This window comes from Mesoplodon mirus (assembly GCF_964341445.2).
Source record: "Mesoplodon mirus genome assembly, chromosome: 6".
Lineage (NCBI taxonomy): Eukaryota > Metazoa > Chordata > Mammalia > Artiodactyla > Ziphiidae > Mesoplodon > Mesoplodon mirus.
In genome coordinates this window covers 38,411,829-38,428,108 of record NC_138982.1, presented here as the reverse complement: position 1 = coordinate 38,428,108, position 16,280 = coordinate 38,411,829, and the positions used below count along the sequence as shown (strand labels likewise).

The window sequence follows — 16,280 nt, the reverse complement described above, 5'->3', positions numbered from 1 at the left end:
AATTCATGGATTCATTTTTCACAGGTAGTGTTCAAGTCTCTAGCAGTTTTCAGCCTTAGAGGTAAGCTCACAAAGTTAGCCATCAGTCTTCTTAAAAAGTGACCACTCTTGGTGATGGGCCGCTTAAGGCTGTTTGGTTTGTTTTTCCTATAGGTGATCATTTGATATGTGGCCATGTTCATTGTGCTTTCGTCAAACATTTTCCCCAAGACTACTTAACCTTTCTCTGAGTGTATTTTTAATGAAGTCTAGTGTAGAGTCCAACTTTATCATGTCCAGTCCCCATCTTCAAAAAAGATGTGTGAAATAAAGTTCATCACCTATCAGATACCTAATTGGTTGTTGAAAACCTGAGTGGTGGGAGGCTGTACCTTTGTTGAAAAAAGATTAAAAAAAAATCTTTTTATGCTATCTGCATGTCATAGTGTTTCAATTGAATCTTCTCATTCTAAAGGTCAAATTACTAAATACAGATATTTCAGCTCAAGGAACCTGAGCTGCCCTGTTTTAGGCTGACATGTATTTCTTAATCATAAGCTAAATTAGACACATTTAAAAATTGTCACTCTCCAAGAGCTGCACATCCAAGAAAAGATTAAAAATAAAATAAAATATAAAATGTTTGTTTGAATAGGAATTTGCATTTATGCTGCTGGTTTGTGTAAAAAGCATATAATACTGTTTACAGCAATGAATTACTGAAACTTGAAAACATTTTTTCAATCCTAAAGATTTCAGAATTGTAAAGACATGATTGAATCCATGCATTACAGCATTAGGCACCTAATGGGCACTCTTAGAATGGGACTGGTTAACTAATTGCCTATGACCCATTAAAGATCTGTTTAATTAGCAAAATTAGATTTATGCTTACAAGGAAAGCCTAGTAGGGAATTTAAAATGTTCACTAGGGATAAATATCCTCTCAAGGTCACAGTGAGGTTGATATATGTTAAAGGTAGTAAAGTGCAGAATATATTTCTAAAGCATGTACTCGTTCTTGTGGTCTTTAATGTGAATCTGATAATTGATTTAGATTATGAGAAGATGAAATGGAACTGAAGTCATTTAGCATCCTGAGAATTGTCATGCTGTAGATACAAACATTATGGGTACCTTCCCTAGGATTGCTTCTTTTAAGATGAGCAATGCTGAGTCTGGGCTAACTTTTGGAGTTAGAACTTGAGATTTTCCTCTGTCAGTAATAAAAAGCAAATAAAGGTGCCATGCTTCTTTGAGTGAAAAGTACATTTTAATAGTTTATTTCATTACCTTTGTGATCTACTCTGGACCTTCTAGCTCACAGGCCCCAAAACAATATACTTTGTGAGATGCCAACTTCGGTTGAGTTTGCTTACATGTTAGCTGTGCCCAAGCCAAGATTATAGGCAATTATCAGACACCTCCATCATTCTCCACTTCCACACTTACCACAGTTAGAGCTGAATTTTCTGAAGTAAATTTCAATTCTTGGTTCTCTATTAAAACTATATAAAGAAGCAAAACGGGGAATTCTGTGACCTTGGGAAAAGATACATGCATAAATGTTCTTTGCAAGTGAATATAACGTTAAGTAAACATGTGACAATTTATTGAGAGAAGCTTTTTTTTTCCAGATTCCTTTATTTCCATAGATGAAAGTAAAAATATGTTGATGAAACTTTCAAAGATCAAATTGTCCTTCATTTTTTCTTTCTTCTATTGATGTTCATACTATTAATTTACTACCGTGAAAAGTTGTGCATTTTAACCAGGATAATGCTATGCATTGTGAATAAAGTTTGTTAGGAAAAAAATGATACTCTAGGAAATGCATTATTTTTCTCAATGGTAGAGCTTACAGTCAAAATAAGCATATTTAAGGTCCTTTGTTGCAAGGCTCAATACACTGAGAAGTGCACTTTGAATCTTCAGATGGAGAAAGAAAAGATAAGGGTAGACTATCATCACCTCTCTACAGTGTTTTAGTTTCTGGGTAAAAGAGGGATGCTGTTAACAATTCTGATTACAATCTGGTCCAAAAATGTTGTTCTGTGGTTTGGCCTCCCAATTCGAGTTTTTCTTTTGGAATCTGTTCAGAGCTTTCATAGCCTTGGTTGATGTAGAATCCATTTGTGCCATCGCCTGAATAATCTGTCCTGTTTGTGGGAGGCCAGGTTGGGTCTTCTGCCAGTTTTCTTTTGCCAGTTCTTATACTGACTTTCAGAATGGATTCCAAATTTTTTCTTGATCAATAGCCAGAGCTCTCAATTTTGAAGGATGGCATCCTGGAAAATCAGGTGGAAAAAAACAATTAAACCATCATCCACTTCCCCTGGCAACCAGGTTGCTCACTGCCACCCCTTGTTTTCCCAGGCCTTGCTCTAAAGGTGCTTATTACTGATGCTCTGTGGCCCCTTCTCTCTGCAGCCCCACGAAGCCTAGCAGCTCCCTGGATTCTTTCCCTTGAGAACTGAGAGCGTGCTTGTGTTCACAGAAATCTCCAAAAGCTTACAGCCTTTCATTTCCACAGATTTCCTAGTTCAATCCTGGCTGGCAATTCACTTAGAATTATTTTACTGCTGGACTGAAATGATAACAAAATAATGTACTCAAAATCAAGAGAAGAAAAAAAATCACTGCTACCTGCCCCATGCCACAAAGAAGGTGTCAAATAATGGTTTGTTGAATGAATGAATAACTCTAGAAAGCAAATGGGTTTTGCTTTCCATTTTTGGGGGTGGTCTCTTTTTTCTGTGTTTACAAGTACACACAATTTTTATGCATTTATAATAATAGAATTGGTCAAATCTTGCATTCCACTTTTGTTTATACTAGACTCTCTGTCATATACAGTTTGTAGCTACCATCTTCTCAATAATCATTTTTAATGATTGTATAACATCTGTTCAAATTGCTGTATTACTATTTATTTAAACAACATCTCTACTTCTGAACACTTGAGTTGAATTTAATATTTTACCACTGTAGATAATACTATGATGAAAACCTTCATGCATACATGTTTCTTCTCTCTTTTTTGGTTGTTTTTTAAAATAAAGTCTCAAAAATGGAATTCCTTTGACTGTGAGAAATTTTATGTGCATTGTGTACAATGGGATATTTGTATATAAACATAGTTTTTCTTAATTTGGTCAATGCCTTTTCCCAAGGAATTTCAGTACATGAATCTTTTTTTTTTAACTGTCCCTTAAAAAATAGTACCTGAGCCTTTCACTGAGTAGGTAAAGTCATTTAGTGACACTGAGTAGAAGAGAAATGCTGTAGGAGAAGACCTTCAAAGGGTAAGATTGACTAGAATGAACAATGGCTTCCCTTCTCTCTTAATTAAGGAAGGCTTCCTGAAGACCTTCCTAAAAGGTCTCATTGAATTTTAGAGCTAGAAGGTCACCTGGTCTAGTCTCTACCAGATTATTAAAAATACTAGGAAAGTACAATACAATGCCTTCATGTGAGACAAAATTAGTTAATTTGATGTTTGGCTTTCTACACTACAGATACTGAGAGCATTTCTATGCATCCTTCAAAGAATTTCTCATTTCCCCCAAAGAGAACATGTGCAGTGTCACTTTGGGGGATAAAAGTGATTGCTCTAAAAAATGAGCATCTGTTGAGAGTCAGTCCTTTATTTAAATCCCCAGAAAAATAATAAGAGCTATATAGAGATTTCTTTACCTCTACAAAGAAGGCCACACAGAATTGGGTGAGGACTGCCACCAAAATTGAAATCCTCCATGATGTGATGGTTAGGATGAACTGTTGAAAAAGAAATGCTACCTTTATACTTTGCATACCTTACACTTCAAAAGAACACCTATTATCTCATTTAATTTATGTATTTGTAACAACTCTTTGGGCTTGGAGGGTTGGCATTACTCTCTCAACTTTACAGATGAGGAGGTCAGTACCTTGCCCAAGGAATCAATGCCAATAAATAAATGGCACAGCCAGAGTTCAAATCAGATCTGAATGCCTCTTGCCCTGTGTTCCCTCCACTGCCTGACAATAGACACAGAATAAACGTGCCCTGGGTCGCAGACATGAGACTGGACACTTTGGAGCCTGTGTGTCTCTCTTCATTTTTATCTTCTCAGATAGAGGGAAGATTAAATCGTTCATCCAATAATATTATTACTTCTAATTCTCCCAAAGCAAAAGCTACCGGGAGTTCATTCTTTCAGTAAAATTGATATATGAGTTAAAGGAACAAAAGGGGGACAGAAGTTCAAGTTTATTTTTATAGAAACTAGGTGAAAAAATTTTGAACAATGTTCCCAGCCCTAAATCTAATGGCTTGATGAAAGTTGAACCTGCCCGACCCACCTCCTTTTAAGGATTGGAGGATACACCTTGACCACCAGATACATTTATTTAATAGACGTGAGAGCTACAAATTTCCATGGCTGCTTCCATAGCAAAAGAATAGTTATGCAGCTCCCTTTCAGACCCTAAAGGGTATAGAATACGTAGGATGACTGTGAAGAGGGTGGGCTGCATTTAGGACTAAAGCCACAGACCTTCCGCAGTGTCTAAATGCTCACCTTTCATTCTCATCCCTGTTCTGATAGGGGTTATTTCAAAGTAACACTATGTTATTTTTTCCCCTAAGTGGAGACAGCTTTTTTTAGGGTTGTGAAATAGGCTCCCTGGGTAAAAGGGTGGTCTGGAGAAGGCTGTAAGACTCGGCAGTGTGTCAGATGGCAGTGGATAGACTGGCTCTTTCCCTCCTGCTGCCACCACCCTGATCTGGGAGGTCTCTTTTCCATCTGTTAGCCTGGAAGGCACTGGCCACACTGCTTTAGAATTTGCTTCTGTGATGCTCTCCACTCCTAGCTTCTGAGCTACTTGAGAGTGGTGACTACTTCTTACTCTTTGTAACCCCAGTGTCAAGCCCACCCTGGAGCTTGATGTTTTGTAAATGACTGAATCGTCTGGGTTTTCATTTCCTAACTGCTTCTCTCTCCACAGCCTCTCTGCTCTCACATACAGCCTTCCTGCTGTCATCTAACGAATCTGTCTTAAGTGCCCCGCTGAAAAACCTGCCCCGATATCTTCAAGGACTCCCATTGTTCTCAGCATAGAGTCAAAACATCACTGTCCGCCTACCTCCATCCGTGCCTATTCCGCAGCATGCTGCCTCAGTCTTAGCTAATTTTCCAGGTGTTCTGTGAAAGAAGGCTTGCTTTTGATTTTTCTCTCTGCCACCCTACATTCTTTTGCATTTCCAAGACAAAAGAGAGTCATTCAGCCCTCTCTGTTTGTGCCTAGGCTGTTGTCCTGGCTGGGACTATACCCACCTCCTACTTAGCAAAATCTAGCCTATCCTTCTGGGCCCAGATCAAGTTTCATCTCCTGCATGAAATCTCCTATGGCAGGAGGATCCTGCCCCAGGGAGAGCTCCTCCTTCCTATGTCCTTCCCACTTCTTTCTATTTTACACTCTCTTCAAGCATGGACGGCCTCAGGTGGCCATGCCATCGTTTCACTTGGGTATGGCTCATCTTTGAAATAAAACAAGAGGTAGAGGGCCAGAGTCAATCTTTCTCTTTCTTTTATTTCTCTCACAACGCTGGGTCCAAAAATGGGCTCAATAACTTTTTTTTTTTTTTTTTTTTTTTTTTTTGTGGTACGCGGGCCGCTCACTGTTGTGGCCTCTCCCGTTGCGGAGCACAGGCTCCGGACGCACAGGCTCAGTGGCCATGGCTCACGGGTCCAGCCGCTCTGTGGCATGTGGGATCTTCTGGGACCAGGGCACAAACCCGTGTCCCCTGCATCGGTGGGCGGACTCTCAACCACTACGCCACCAGGGAAGCCCTCAGTAACTTCTTAATAAATTTAATTTTAACCCAGTGCACCCTGGGTCCAGTGATGCCCACTGAACTGAAATTCCTTACAGTCACTGCCTCACAGACAGAACACAATTGTCCTATAAGTCTATTTTTTCTCACTCTTCACAATTACATTATAAAGGATTTCTACTATATGATTTAAAAAGTAAACTTGAAGGATTAATTACTGTATTAGTATAACATGGAAGAATAAAATATCCAAACCTGGTGTTCCAGGTATGAACAGAACAAATGAACCTGGCTGATGACCCTAATAACATGAAAACACTCAGAGGCTAGCATGTGTGTGATGGAGACATGTTATTTGCTCTTCTAGTAAATGAGAATAGCCTCACAACATTCAGTGGCCAGAGAGGATATTGGAGTAAATGACTTGCAAATTACAGTGCAAATGTGGTCCCCATGCACATGAGAGTCACGGATGTCATGTGCCTCCATCCCATGGTATATATCTTGAAAATCAGAAAACAGAATGGAAATTGTGAGGCCCAAGGCAGATACCAGCAGAAGTGAGAATATATCTGAAGAAACAGCAAACAGTATTTTTAGATGCTAAAGGAAAGCTTCCTATAATTTGGCACACACGTTGCAGAATCAGTTATCTCTGTTGGGCAAATACCGGATACATCTTCAGATGTTTTGATATATCCTCATATGTTTTAAAATATGTTCTAATGTTTGCAAGACACAGGTGATATCTTAAAAATCTTTCCTTCAAAGGCTGAGCCTAGAAGCTGTTAATTAAACGTATTCTAGTAAACTCCATAAAGGAGTTACCTCAACTGAGGAGTCCTTGGGGCTGGGACACCCTGCAGTGACCAGCCCATGTAAATGGTCACCAGAGAGATTCTGATGCTTTATCACCTCAGATCTAGTGTCGTTCATGAATAAATAAACAGTCATTCTTCTTGGTGACACCTCACTCTTCTTCATTGCCTAGAGAATAAAGTCCAAGGGTCTTGAACGACTGACATTCAAGGTCTTCCACAATCTGGTTCCAATCAGCCTCTCTAAACTGATCTCTGGTTGCTCTTCCCTATGTGCCAGGAAAGTTAAACCACAAACCTGCTGCTTCCACAGAGACCCAACACTACTGTGCCTTGGTTCATAAGATACCCTGTGTAGATGATATTCTTCCAGTCTTGGCAAGTTCCAATTTTTCTTTTTTTGTTTTAAATTTATTTATTTATTTTTGGCTGCATTGGGTCTTTGTTGCTGCGCATAGGCTTTCTCTAGTTGTGGCGAGTGGGGGCTACTCTTCATTGTGGTGCTCGGGATTCTCATTACAGTGCTTCTCTTGTTGTGGAGCACGGGCTCTAGGCATGCAGGCTTCAATAGTTGTGGCTCGCGGGCTCTAGAGTGCAGGCTCAGTAGTTGGGGCTCACGGGCTTAGTTGCTCTACCGCATGTGGGATGTTCCCGGACCAGGGCTCGAACCCGTGTCCCCTGCATTGGCGGGCGGATTCTTAACCACTCCGCCACCAGGGAAACCCCCAATTTTTCTTAAAAAGCCCGGTTCCAACACCACTTTCTTTTAAAGACTCCCCAGTCTTCCCTTACCAAGTTTTATTTCATATGGTGTCTATCACTCTGCTTTACATGGTCTTCATTTATGTATCCACTAGGCTGTAACCACCTGAAAGGGACTTTGTATCTGCATTTCTGGGACTCTAATTGAAAGAGGAAGTGAGAAACTAGCATGCACATCTGCTGGCTTCTTTATCTCCAACCTGCCCACATTGCTTTACTTTCGGGTGCTCAACTTCTCAGGATGCACTGTGCCAACATCCCTGTTCTTATCCCCCAAACCCATCCACTCCTGTGTGCATCAGAACTTTCAGGTGCTTTGTAGACAGTGCCTTATAAATGCTCTTTGATGGGATGAGCACCTTCAGGCTGAAACAATAGCATTTAATCAGTGTTGATATGATATAAATGATCCTTACAATACTCAAAATTTATAAACAAACAAATTAGATTTTCTCTTATATTCTCTCTACCTCATTTATTCCAGTGTTGGTGGTCTATTGGCTCCCAACTCCATAGAGGTCCATACCAACCAGAAATCAGAGGCCACTGTCCTTCTACAGCAGACCCTACTTTTTGAAGCCACAAGGGCTCAATTTTCCCCCTCACCACCTACACCCACCCTCATATTCATCCATGCCTCATTTTATATATACAACTAGACGTAGCACCTCCTGGAAGAATACCCAGGCTTGTTTGAGAGGGGTGTGAGACAGAAGAAAAGAGGGAGCTGCATCTCCTAAAATAAAGCAATCTGAGCAGCTTGGTGATGAGAATACCCCCAGGAGATGGCTGTATGGATTTTTCATTTACTTCATTGTTTCCAAGTCCCAAGGACCCAGATGCTGGGAAGAACATGATGCCCCAAATGTCTATCCTGCTGAGGCCTGGTACTCACTGGAACTGGGCTGACTGCTGTGCACATTACACTGTACTCAGACTAGTGATCTGAAAAGCAGGCCAGGTTAGGACACAAATGAGCAGTGTAGAAACAAAATGATAAGGCTCTCTTCTTTAATTCAGCTTTGACTGGAAAACGTAATAAAGAACTGAAGTGAATGTTGCCCTCCTTGGTTAGTTGCTATTGATGAAGAAAGTTGAAAGAATGGGCTCCGTTTGCACAGGTGATTTGGGAAGACAAGCCCTGGGCAAGCCATTACAGATTATTCTCAGATAAGAAAAAGGTTAGTGAATATTCACACCTGTTTCCATAAAAATTAAACCAGTACGTTTCTTACTTCTCATCATCATAAAGTTGATCTTCTGTCAAAGAATGTTAAGAAAGGTAAAGACTTTTCTGTTACAGCAGAATAAAATTGCTTGTATATTTTAATAGTAGTTCCAAGGACTTTTGACTTGTAACCTTGAGAGTATATGATTTATTATAAGACTATGTTTGTTAGAATATGTTTATAAAACATTTTTCATTTAAAATTATCAATTATGTTTGACATAGGGATTTGAATTTACCCACAAGCTTTAAGTCACTATGATGTAACTAATCCAGTTCCAATTAACTCAATTTATGTAGAAGGACTTTGCAGCTACTATTCAAATTAAAGTACTAGACAATGTAATATATCCTCATAAAATATATCTATGATTAAAAAAATTGCCATAAGAGATTAACTTGAAAATACAAAACAGAATCTCGATTTGTTGTGACAGGAGCCAAGGGCATTATCAAATACTATGTCAAAATTAAGAAAAATTATAAGAAATTCAGGAAGAAATTTGTAAAAACTATAATTAAAAGAAGACCTTAGCATGCTCTCAAAATCTTTGACAAACAGCTTATACAAAAAGAATCGGGGAGGATGAAAACAGAGAGAATGTGAATAATATAATTGCTAAAACTGGTTTTGTATGGTAAATTACATTTCATATTTAAGAATAGCAATGAGGGCTTCCCTGGTGGCACAGTGGTTGAGAGTCCGCCTGCCAATGCAGGGGACATGGGTTTGTGCCCCAGTCCAGAAAGATCCCACATGCTGTGGAGCAGCTGGGCCTGTGAGCCATGGCTGCTGAGCCTGCACGTCCGGAGCCTGTGCTCCACAACGGGAGAGGCCACAACAGAGAGAGGCCCGCATACCACACACACACACAAAAAAAATCAATTCAAACGTTAAAAAATTTTTCAAAGAAAGTAAGAAGGGGAAAAATTAGAAAAGCAAAAATGAACAAATTAGAAAATAGAAAGCATACAGAATTATTAAATAATTCTTTAAATTATTTAAAGAAAACCAGTAAAAATACATTTCTGGTAAGAATAAATAAACGTAATACACATAAACATGATTAAGATGAGGAGCTATTAAAAGAGCTGTAGAAGTCATTAAAAATTGTAAGAAAATACCATCCCAAACCCTATGCTAAGACAAAATAACATCAATGAAATAGAATTATCTGGGCAAAAAAAAATTTATTTTGAAAAACAGTTTACAAAGAGGACAACCTAAACCAATCCTCAAAAAATTAACTCTTTCAAAGAAAGGATTTGGAACCAGATGATTTTACTGGGTTCTTGCAAATGGTCAAGGAGTAGACTATTCCTACTTATAAAATATATTCCAAAAGAAAGAAAAAGTCCAAGAGTTTTCAAGTCTAATACCCAAACCTAACAAAACACTACACAAAAAACTTCAGATCAATCCCATATAAGATGTAGATATTAAAAACCAATAAAGTTCAATTCAGTAAAAGTGTAATCCACCACAAATAAGTAGAGTTTGCTCAAGAATATGAAGATGATTTAATAATAAGTTAATTAATGTAACACATTCTAGCAATAGGTCAAAATAGAAGACAAGTATAATCATCCCAGTAGGTTATAGGAAGACATTTGATGAAATACATCTCCCCTTTTTTTTTTTTTTTGCGGTACGCGAGCCTCTCACTGTTGTGGCCTCTCCAGTTATGGAGCACAGGCTCTGGACATGCAGGCTCAGTGACCATGGCTCATGGGCCTATCTGCTCCACAGCATGAGGGATCTTCCCGTTACATCTATACATCAACAGCCAATGTGAAGATCTTTCCCCACCCACTCCACATGGCTCACTCCAGCACTCCACCCATTGACTGTGTTCTGTGTTCTATCTCATCACTGGTGTTTTGCAGTCTGGAAACAACTTTGGTTAATTAAAAGTTTAGAATATATATTCAAACCAAGTTGAACAACGTTATTGGGTGTTCATTGTACCACCTTCAGAAAGGAAAACTAAGAAACCAAATTTGACCTGTATCTGTAGACCTCACAATACCAGGACTGCTGCTTCACACAGAGAAATGCACAGACCTGCACAATGCAGGTGAAGCAGGTGTTTAAAAAGACTGACAACAGCAAAAGGGGAGAAAGGAGTTGTCCTGCTGGTTGGTATGGAGCCAGCTTTGGGTAGGCATGAGTTGAGCTCACTGAAAAGACAAATGCATTTTTCCTTGTTACAATTTCATTATTGAGAATAAAAGATTGACATGCATGTTACCCTGAGTCTTGTGTTAGGGTTCAGACTCAGCAAACATGAATTGATTGTTTACATCTAGGTAAGCTCACTGCCTAGGTGCACGTCCAATGCTACCAGGCTTTGCCTCTTCCATGTTTTGGTTTCATCTTCAGAAATGAAAATTAATGGGTTCAAAAGTTCTATAATTAATACATGTACCATATTGCATAGTGCAAATATTTTCTCCACAACCAGACTGGCTAGGAATGGTATGTAAAAGAAAAAGATGACTTTCCACACGGATAACAGTACTGTTATCTCTCAGTGATGATGGAAAAGTGGAGAGTTAAGATGAAGAGAGTAAGGAGGCATCTAACTGGACTAATCGTATGCTGGGAAATTTTTTAAAAAACACTCACTCTATTATTCACTTAGCCAACATTCTCTGAGCACTTCAGTGTACCAGGATAGATGCTAAAAGTGTGTTCTGCTCCCTCCTGGACAAGTGTGTAATTGGAAGACTGCTAGAGCACATTAGAATTAGTTAGGAAAAAGAACTTAAAGAAATCTTCCCTCCAGATGGGGATGTTAAAATATATTTTGGTCCTAGGATTTACTTTTTAACATTTAAGGGATTGGCAATGGGCAGGGATTAAACAGAACCACAAAAAAAAAGAAAAAAATGATGATTACATCCATCTCAGAAGCCTGATATGCTAACAAACTGATGAAAATGGAATGTACTTTACTTCTCAGGGCAGAGCTGGAAAGAAGCATGGGGAGGTCGGGATGTTTCAGTTCTTTACATCTGTTACTTCTCCCCTTTTCATAGCTTATGACTGGTTTCTCTGATGTAAGAAAGTGAGGTATGTATACTTAGATCTGTGTTCATGTATGTAAAGGCAGGGCAGCAGGGATTGAGTGTCCAGTTTTAGATAATAGAACTCTAAAACAGGTCTTTAGTTTGCTCAATGCATGTTCTGGGGTTATCACAAACACTCTTTGGTTCTTCATTTTCTCATGCATACAACGAATGTGTTGGAATGTCTAAATGGTCTCCAAAGGCTCTTCCAACTCATTTATTCTAAATCTCTCTGACTGTCTAAAGCTTTACCTTTATCAATTTAGTCAGTGTTTCCCAGGAGGGTGCTGGGCTAGTGGCTGTGAGTTATGCAGAGTTGAGAAGGACATCTCCTCTGCTTTTAAAGAGCTTGAAGTCCAGTGGAAAACACAGATGGGGTGTGTAATAAAGAATGAGGCTAGTCTTTGTCTCAGGTGGACCCTTGGAGTGAAAAGTTTGACTGGCCGTTGTCCCCACTTCTTGGGATATATCCTCTAAACCCTTGGAATTTCCTGATTGATAGGAATATCTCTTCTGTTCATAGTGGGCCTAAAGAGAGTTTGTGCTAATGAGATGACTCAGGATGCGAGCTGGCCATGCCAGAAATACCAACTGTATGATTAGAGAGCTGGGGCCTTCAGAGAAGAAGAGAGCTGGAGATTGAGTTCAAACTCATGGCCAATGATTCAATCAATCATGTTTCTATGATGAAACCTCAGTAGAAACTCCAGACACCAAAGCTCAGGTGAGCTTCCCTGTTTGGCAGTACTCTGCATATGGTCACACATCCACATGCCAGGAGAGTCAGGCAGACTGACTCCCTAGGGAGAGGACAATGGAAAAGTCATGTTTGAGATCCTCCCAGACTTTGCCCTTATGTCTCTCCCTTTGATTGGTTCTGATTTATATCTTTTTGTTATAATAAAACTGTAATCAGATGGATAACACTTTCCTGAGTTCTGTGAGTTGTTGCTGCAAATGATTGAACCTGAGGGACTAGTGAGAATGCCCTCATTTATAACCAGCACGTCAGAAGTATGAGTGGCATGGGGACCCCCAAACTTACAGCTGGTGCCTAAAGTGAAGGCAATCTTGTGAAGGCTGTCCCTTAACCTGTGAGGTTTGGCCCAACTCCAGGTAGTTGGTGTCAGAAGTCATTGTACACACAGAGAAGAGGTACACAGTGTGGACTGTGGTCAATGCTGGGGGAGGGGTGCAAGGAGACCGCTCTGCGGCCATAGAAAGCAGATGCCGCAGTGCTTGGAGTTCTCTCTGCAGTCCAGTATCCAAGGTATAATGTGGCCACAGAGTTCATAGAGAGGCTGTGGGTAGTGGAAAGACGTGTAATTGCACCTCTGGGCATCTGGCTTCTACCTCTTTGGTTTTCTCTTTCTCAGATGTTCATTGTAGTTTCTGCCTTTTCTTTTACACAGGGACTGTGGAAGATTGAATTATTGGCCTCATTGTGGCAAAGTGTACTTTACCTACCCTTAATTTTGGTATTTACTGTGTAATTTTCTCTGGCCAGAGAGATGTTAGCAGTTTTGAAGCATGCTTGCATGGCTGGGCTTGCTCTCTGGCTCTGCTGTCTTTGATCTGTACTCATAGCATGCCCAGGTTTGCCCATTCAGTCCAGCCCCAGAAAGAAAAATGTAGAACAAACCTGAATTAAACCCAAAGCCTGGGCCAAGACCAACTAATCTACATCCTAAGCAGAGTGGCTCAGGTAAGCCCACCTAGATCAACTGAATGGTAGTCAACTTTTAAAACCATGAGTGGCTATTGTAAGCCACTGAGTTTTGAGAGTGGTTTGTTATGCAGCATTACTATGGCAATTACTGTGGCAATTGATACAGAATCCTTACATAAAGATTATTCTCACTTTTTCCCTAATAGAGATGTTTAATACTTTCTGACAGGGACTCTGTATACTTGACTATAAATAAAAATAAAAATAATAACAACCATTTTAGAGTCCCTGCTAGGTTCCAGAGGCTGTGCTAAGTGTTTTATAAACATTATTGTTATTTCTTTAAGAAGCAATGCGAAATAGGTATTTTTTCTTACCAGTAAAGAAACTGATGTTCAGAGAACTAGAATCCCTCGCTTAAAGACCCATAGTTAGTGAGTGACATGGTGGTGATGTAAACTCAAGTCTGTCTGACTGTAAAGCCCCATGTTCTCTGCTCTACAGCAGACTGCAGTGGTTTGGAGCTCATGAATTGAAAAGAATAAAATGAGGAGCCCTGGAATACAAGCTGAGGCAGCAGAACAGTTTATCAGCAACTAGAAGAACTTTTCTAACTTGTCTAGGTTTCTTTAAAATGATGATGATATATATATATATATATATATATATATATATATATATATATATATATATATATATATATATCAGATTGCATGCAGAGGAATAAAAACTTGTGAAGTGTTATATTCTATTCAGAATTAATCATTACCTCCTCAGAGTTTCCTCAGCACATTACCCATATTGCTGCTATAGTTCAGAATGTCTGGCATTAAGTCTACTTGTTTACATATGTATTCAGCAGACTGTGAGCTCCCTAAGGGAAGAAATCCTGTCTCGTTCCACTTTCTGTTCCTTACTGAACCTAGCACAGAGCCTGCTGTATGGGAGGACTTAGCAGCTTTTAAATTCTATTCTCAAAGTATAGTTTTTAACTGTTCATCATCATTTGGATATTATGTAGGAATGTTTCTCCTAAATGGTTGGCTTACTTGTGTTATGGACATTTCAAGTCACGTAAGTCAAATTTCAGGAGTCTTGTGAACTCATCTAAACTACATGCAAAATTTTGATTGTGCTTCAGGAGATTTTTAAGGTGAGAAGATCTCTATCTTCCAACAGATTCTCCAAGGGGACGAAGACCCAGAAAGGACTCATTGAAGCACTGATGGAACTTAAGAGAGGTAGTTCTATAACAGATACAATCTCTCCTACAGCCTTCTTCTCTGTACACTGTGCCTCCTCCAATATGCTGGAGCGATTAGCCCAAATGGAGCTGAATTACATGACTTCACTTAAAGAAATGATTGGCCTCGACTGGGCATCTTACCCAAGAGAAGTTGATAAATTTTCTTTCCAAACAATTTGCAAATGACACTGAGAGATTGAGCTAATTGGCTGTAGGAGGACACGCAGAAAGGTTATGGAAACTCAACAGTAGTCACCATCTGGGGTCATTTGCAAAGTGAATGAGTAGAAGTCAGATGAAAACAGAAAGGATAGAAAGAAGAAGAAAGACAGAAGATGGTCTCTTGGAAATAAGGAAAGAGGACTCTAGCCCTCCTCAAGCCTTGATGCTTTCAACTTTCTGTTCTCAGAATTTTTTTGAGAATTAGATTCTTAAACATGTCCCTTCCTCAATTTTCTTCATCTAATTTTAGTGGGTCTTACTGAAAAGAACATGGGTGTAGTTACAACAAGTTCCTTTCAAAATGGCATCTAAACCTATGAAGGTCAAACTGGACTTGAAGACATGCATTTTCTTAATTGACTTTTCTGACTTCATCTTGCTTTTGTCCTAGATTTTTCCTTTCATATATTATATCTTGTCTTATTAGTGGCCTTTGTATGTTGCATTAAAATCTTGTGGATATGCAAATCAATCAGTGTGATAATCCATATTAACAAGTTGAAGGAGAAAAACCGTATGATCATCTAACTAGATGCAGAAAAAGCTTTTGACAAAATTCAATACCAATTTACGATAAAAACCCTCCAGAAGGTAGGCATAGAGGGAACTTACCTCAACATAATAAAGGCCATATATGACAAACCCACAGCCAACATTGTTCTCAATGGTGAAAAACTGAAACCATTTCCACTAAGATCAGGAGCAAAACAAGGCTGTCCACTCTCACCACTATTATTCAACATAGTTTTGGAAGTTTTAGCCATGGCAATCAGAGAAGAAAAAAAAATAGAAGGTATCCAAATCAGAAAAGAAGAAGTAAGCTGTCACTGTTGCAGATGGCATGATATTATACATAGAGAATCCAAAAGATGCTACCAGAAAACTACTAGAGCTAATCAATGAATTTGATAAAGTAGTAGGATACAAAATTAATGTACAGATATCTCTTGCATTCCTATACACTAATGATGAAAAATCTGAAAGAGAAATTAAGGAAAGACTCCCATTTACCATTGCAACAAAAAGAATAAAATATCTAAGGATAAACCTACCTAAGGAGACAAAAGACCTGTATGCAGAAAATTATAAGACACTGATGAAAGAAATTAAAGATGATACAAACAGATGGAGAGATATACCCTGTTCTTGGATTGGAAGAATCAACATTGTGAAAATGACTATACTACCCAAAGCAATCTACAGATTCAATGCAATCCCTGTCAAACTACCAATGGCATTTTTCAAAAAACTAGAACAAAAAACTTCACAATTTGTATGAAAACACAAAAGACCACGAATAGACAAAGCAATCTTGAGAAAGAAAAATGGAGCTGGAGGAATCAGGCTCCCTGACTTCAGACTATACTACAAAGCTACAGTAATCAAGACCGTATGGTACTGGCACAAAAACACAAATATAGATCAATGGAACAGGATAGAAAGCCCAGAGATAAACCCACGCACAT

At 39.1% G+C, this 16,280-nt stretch overlaps 1 protein-coding gene across 1 annotated transcript in view; it reads right to left on the bottom strand.

Annotated features, from left to right (window-relative positions):
- Window positions 1-2,005: 2,005 nt before the first annotated feature.
- Window positions 2,006-16,280, bottom strand: part of ATP13A5 (ATPase 13A5) — a gene marked incomplete at both ends in the record, with an annotated part of 141,408 nt that continues 127,133 nt past the window's right edge. Inside the window, 7 exon segments of the mRNA XM_082624314.1 lie at window positions 2,006-2,176; window positions 2,178-2,246; window positions 2,250-2,267; window positions 3,676-3,756; window positions 6,281-6,369; window positions 6,688-6,784; window positions 10,602-10,786. Coding sequence (XP_082480440.1) covers window positions 2,006-2,176; window positions 2,178-2,246; window positions 2,250-2,267; window positions 3,676-3,756; window positions 6,281-6,369; window positions 6,688-6,784; window positions 10,602-10,786 — 710 coding nt within the window.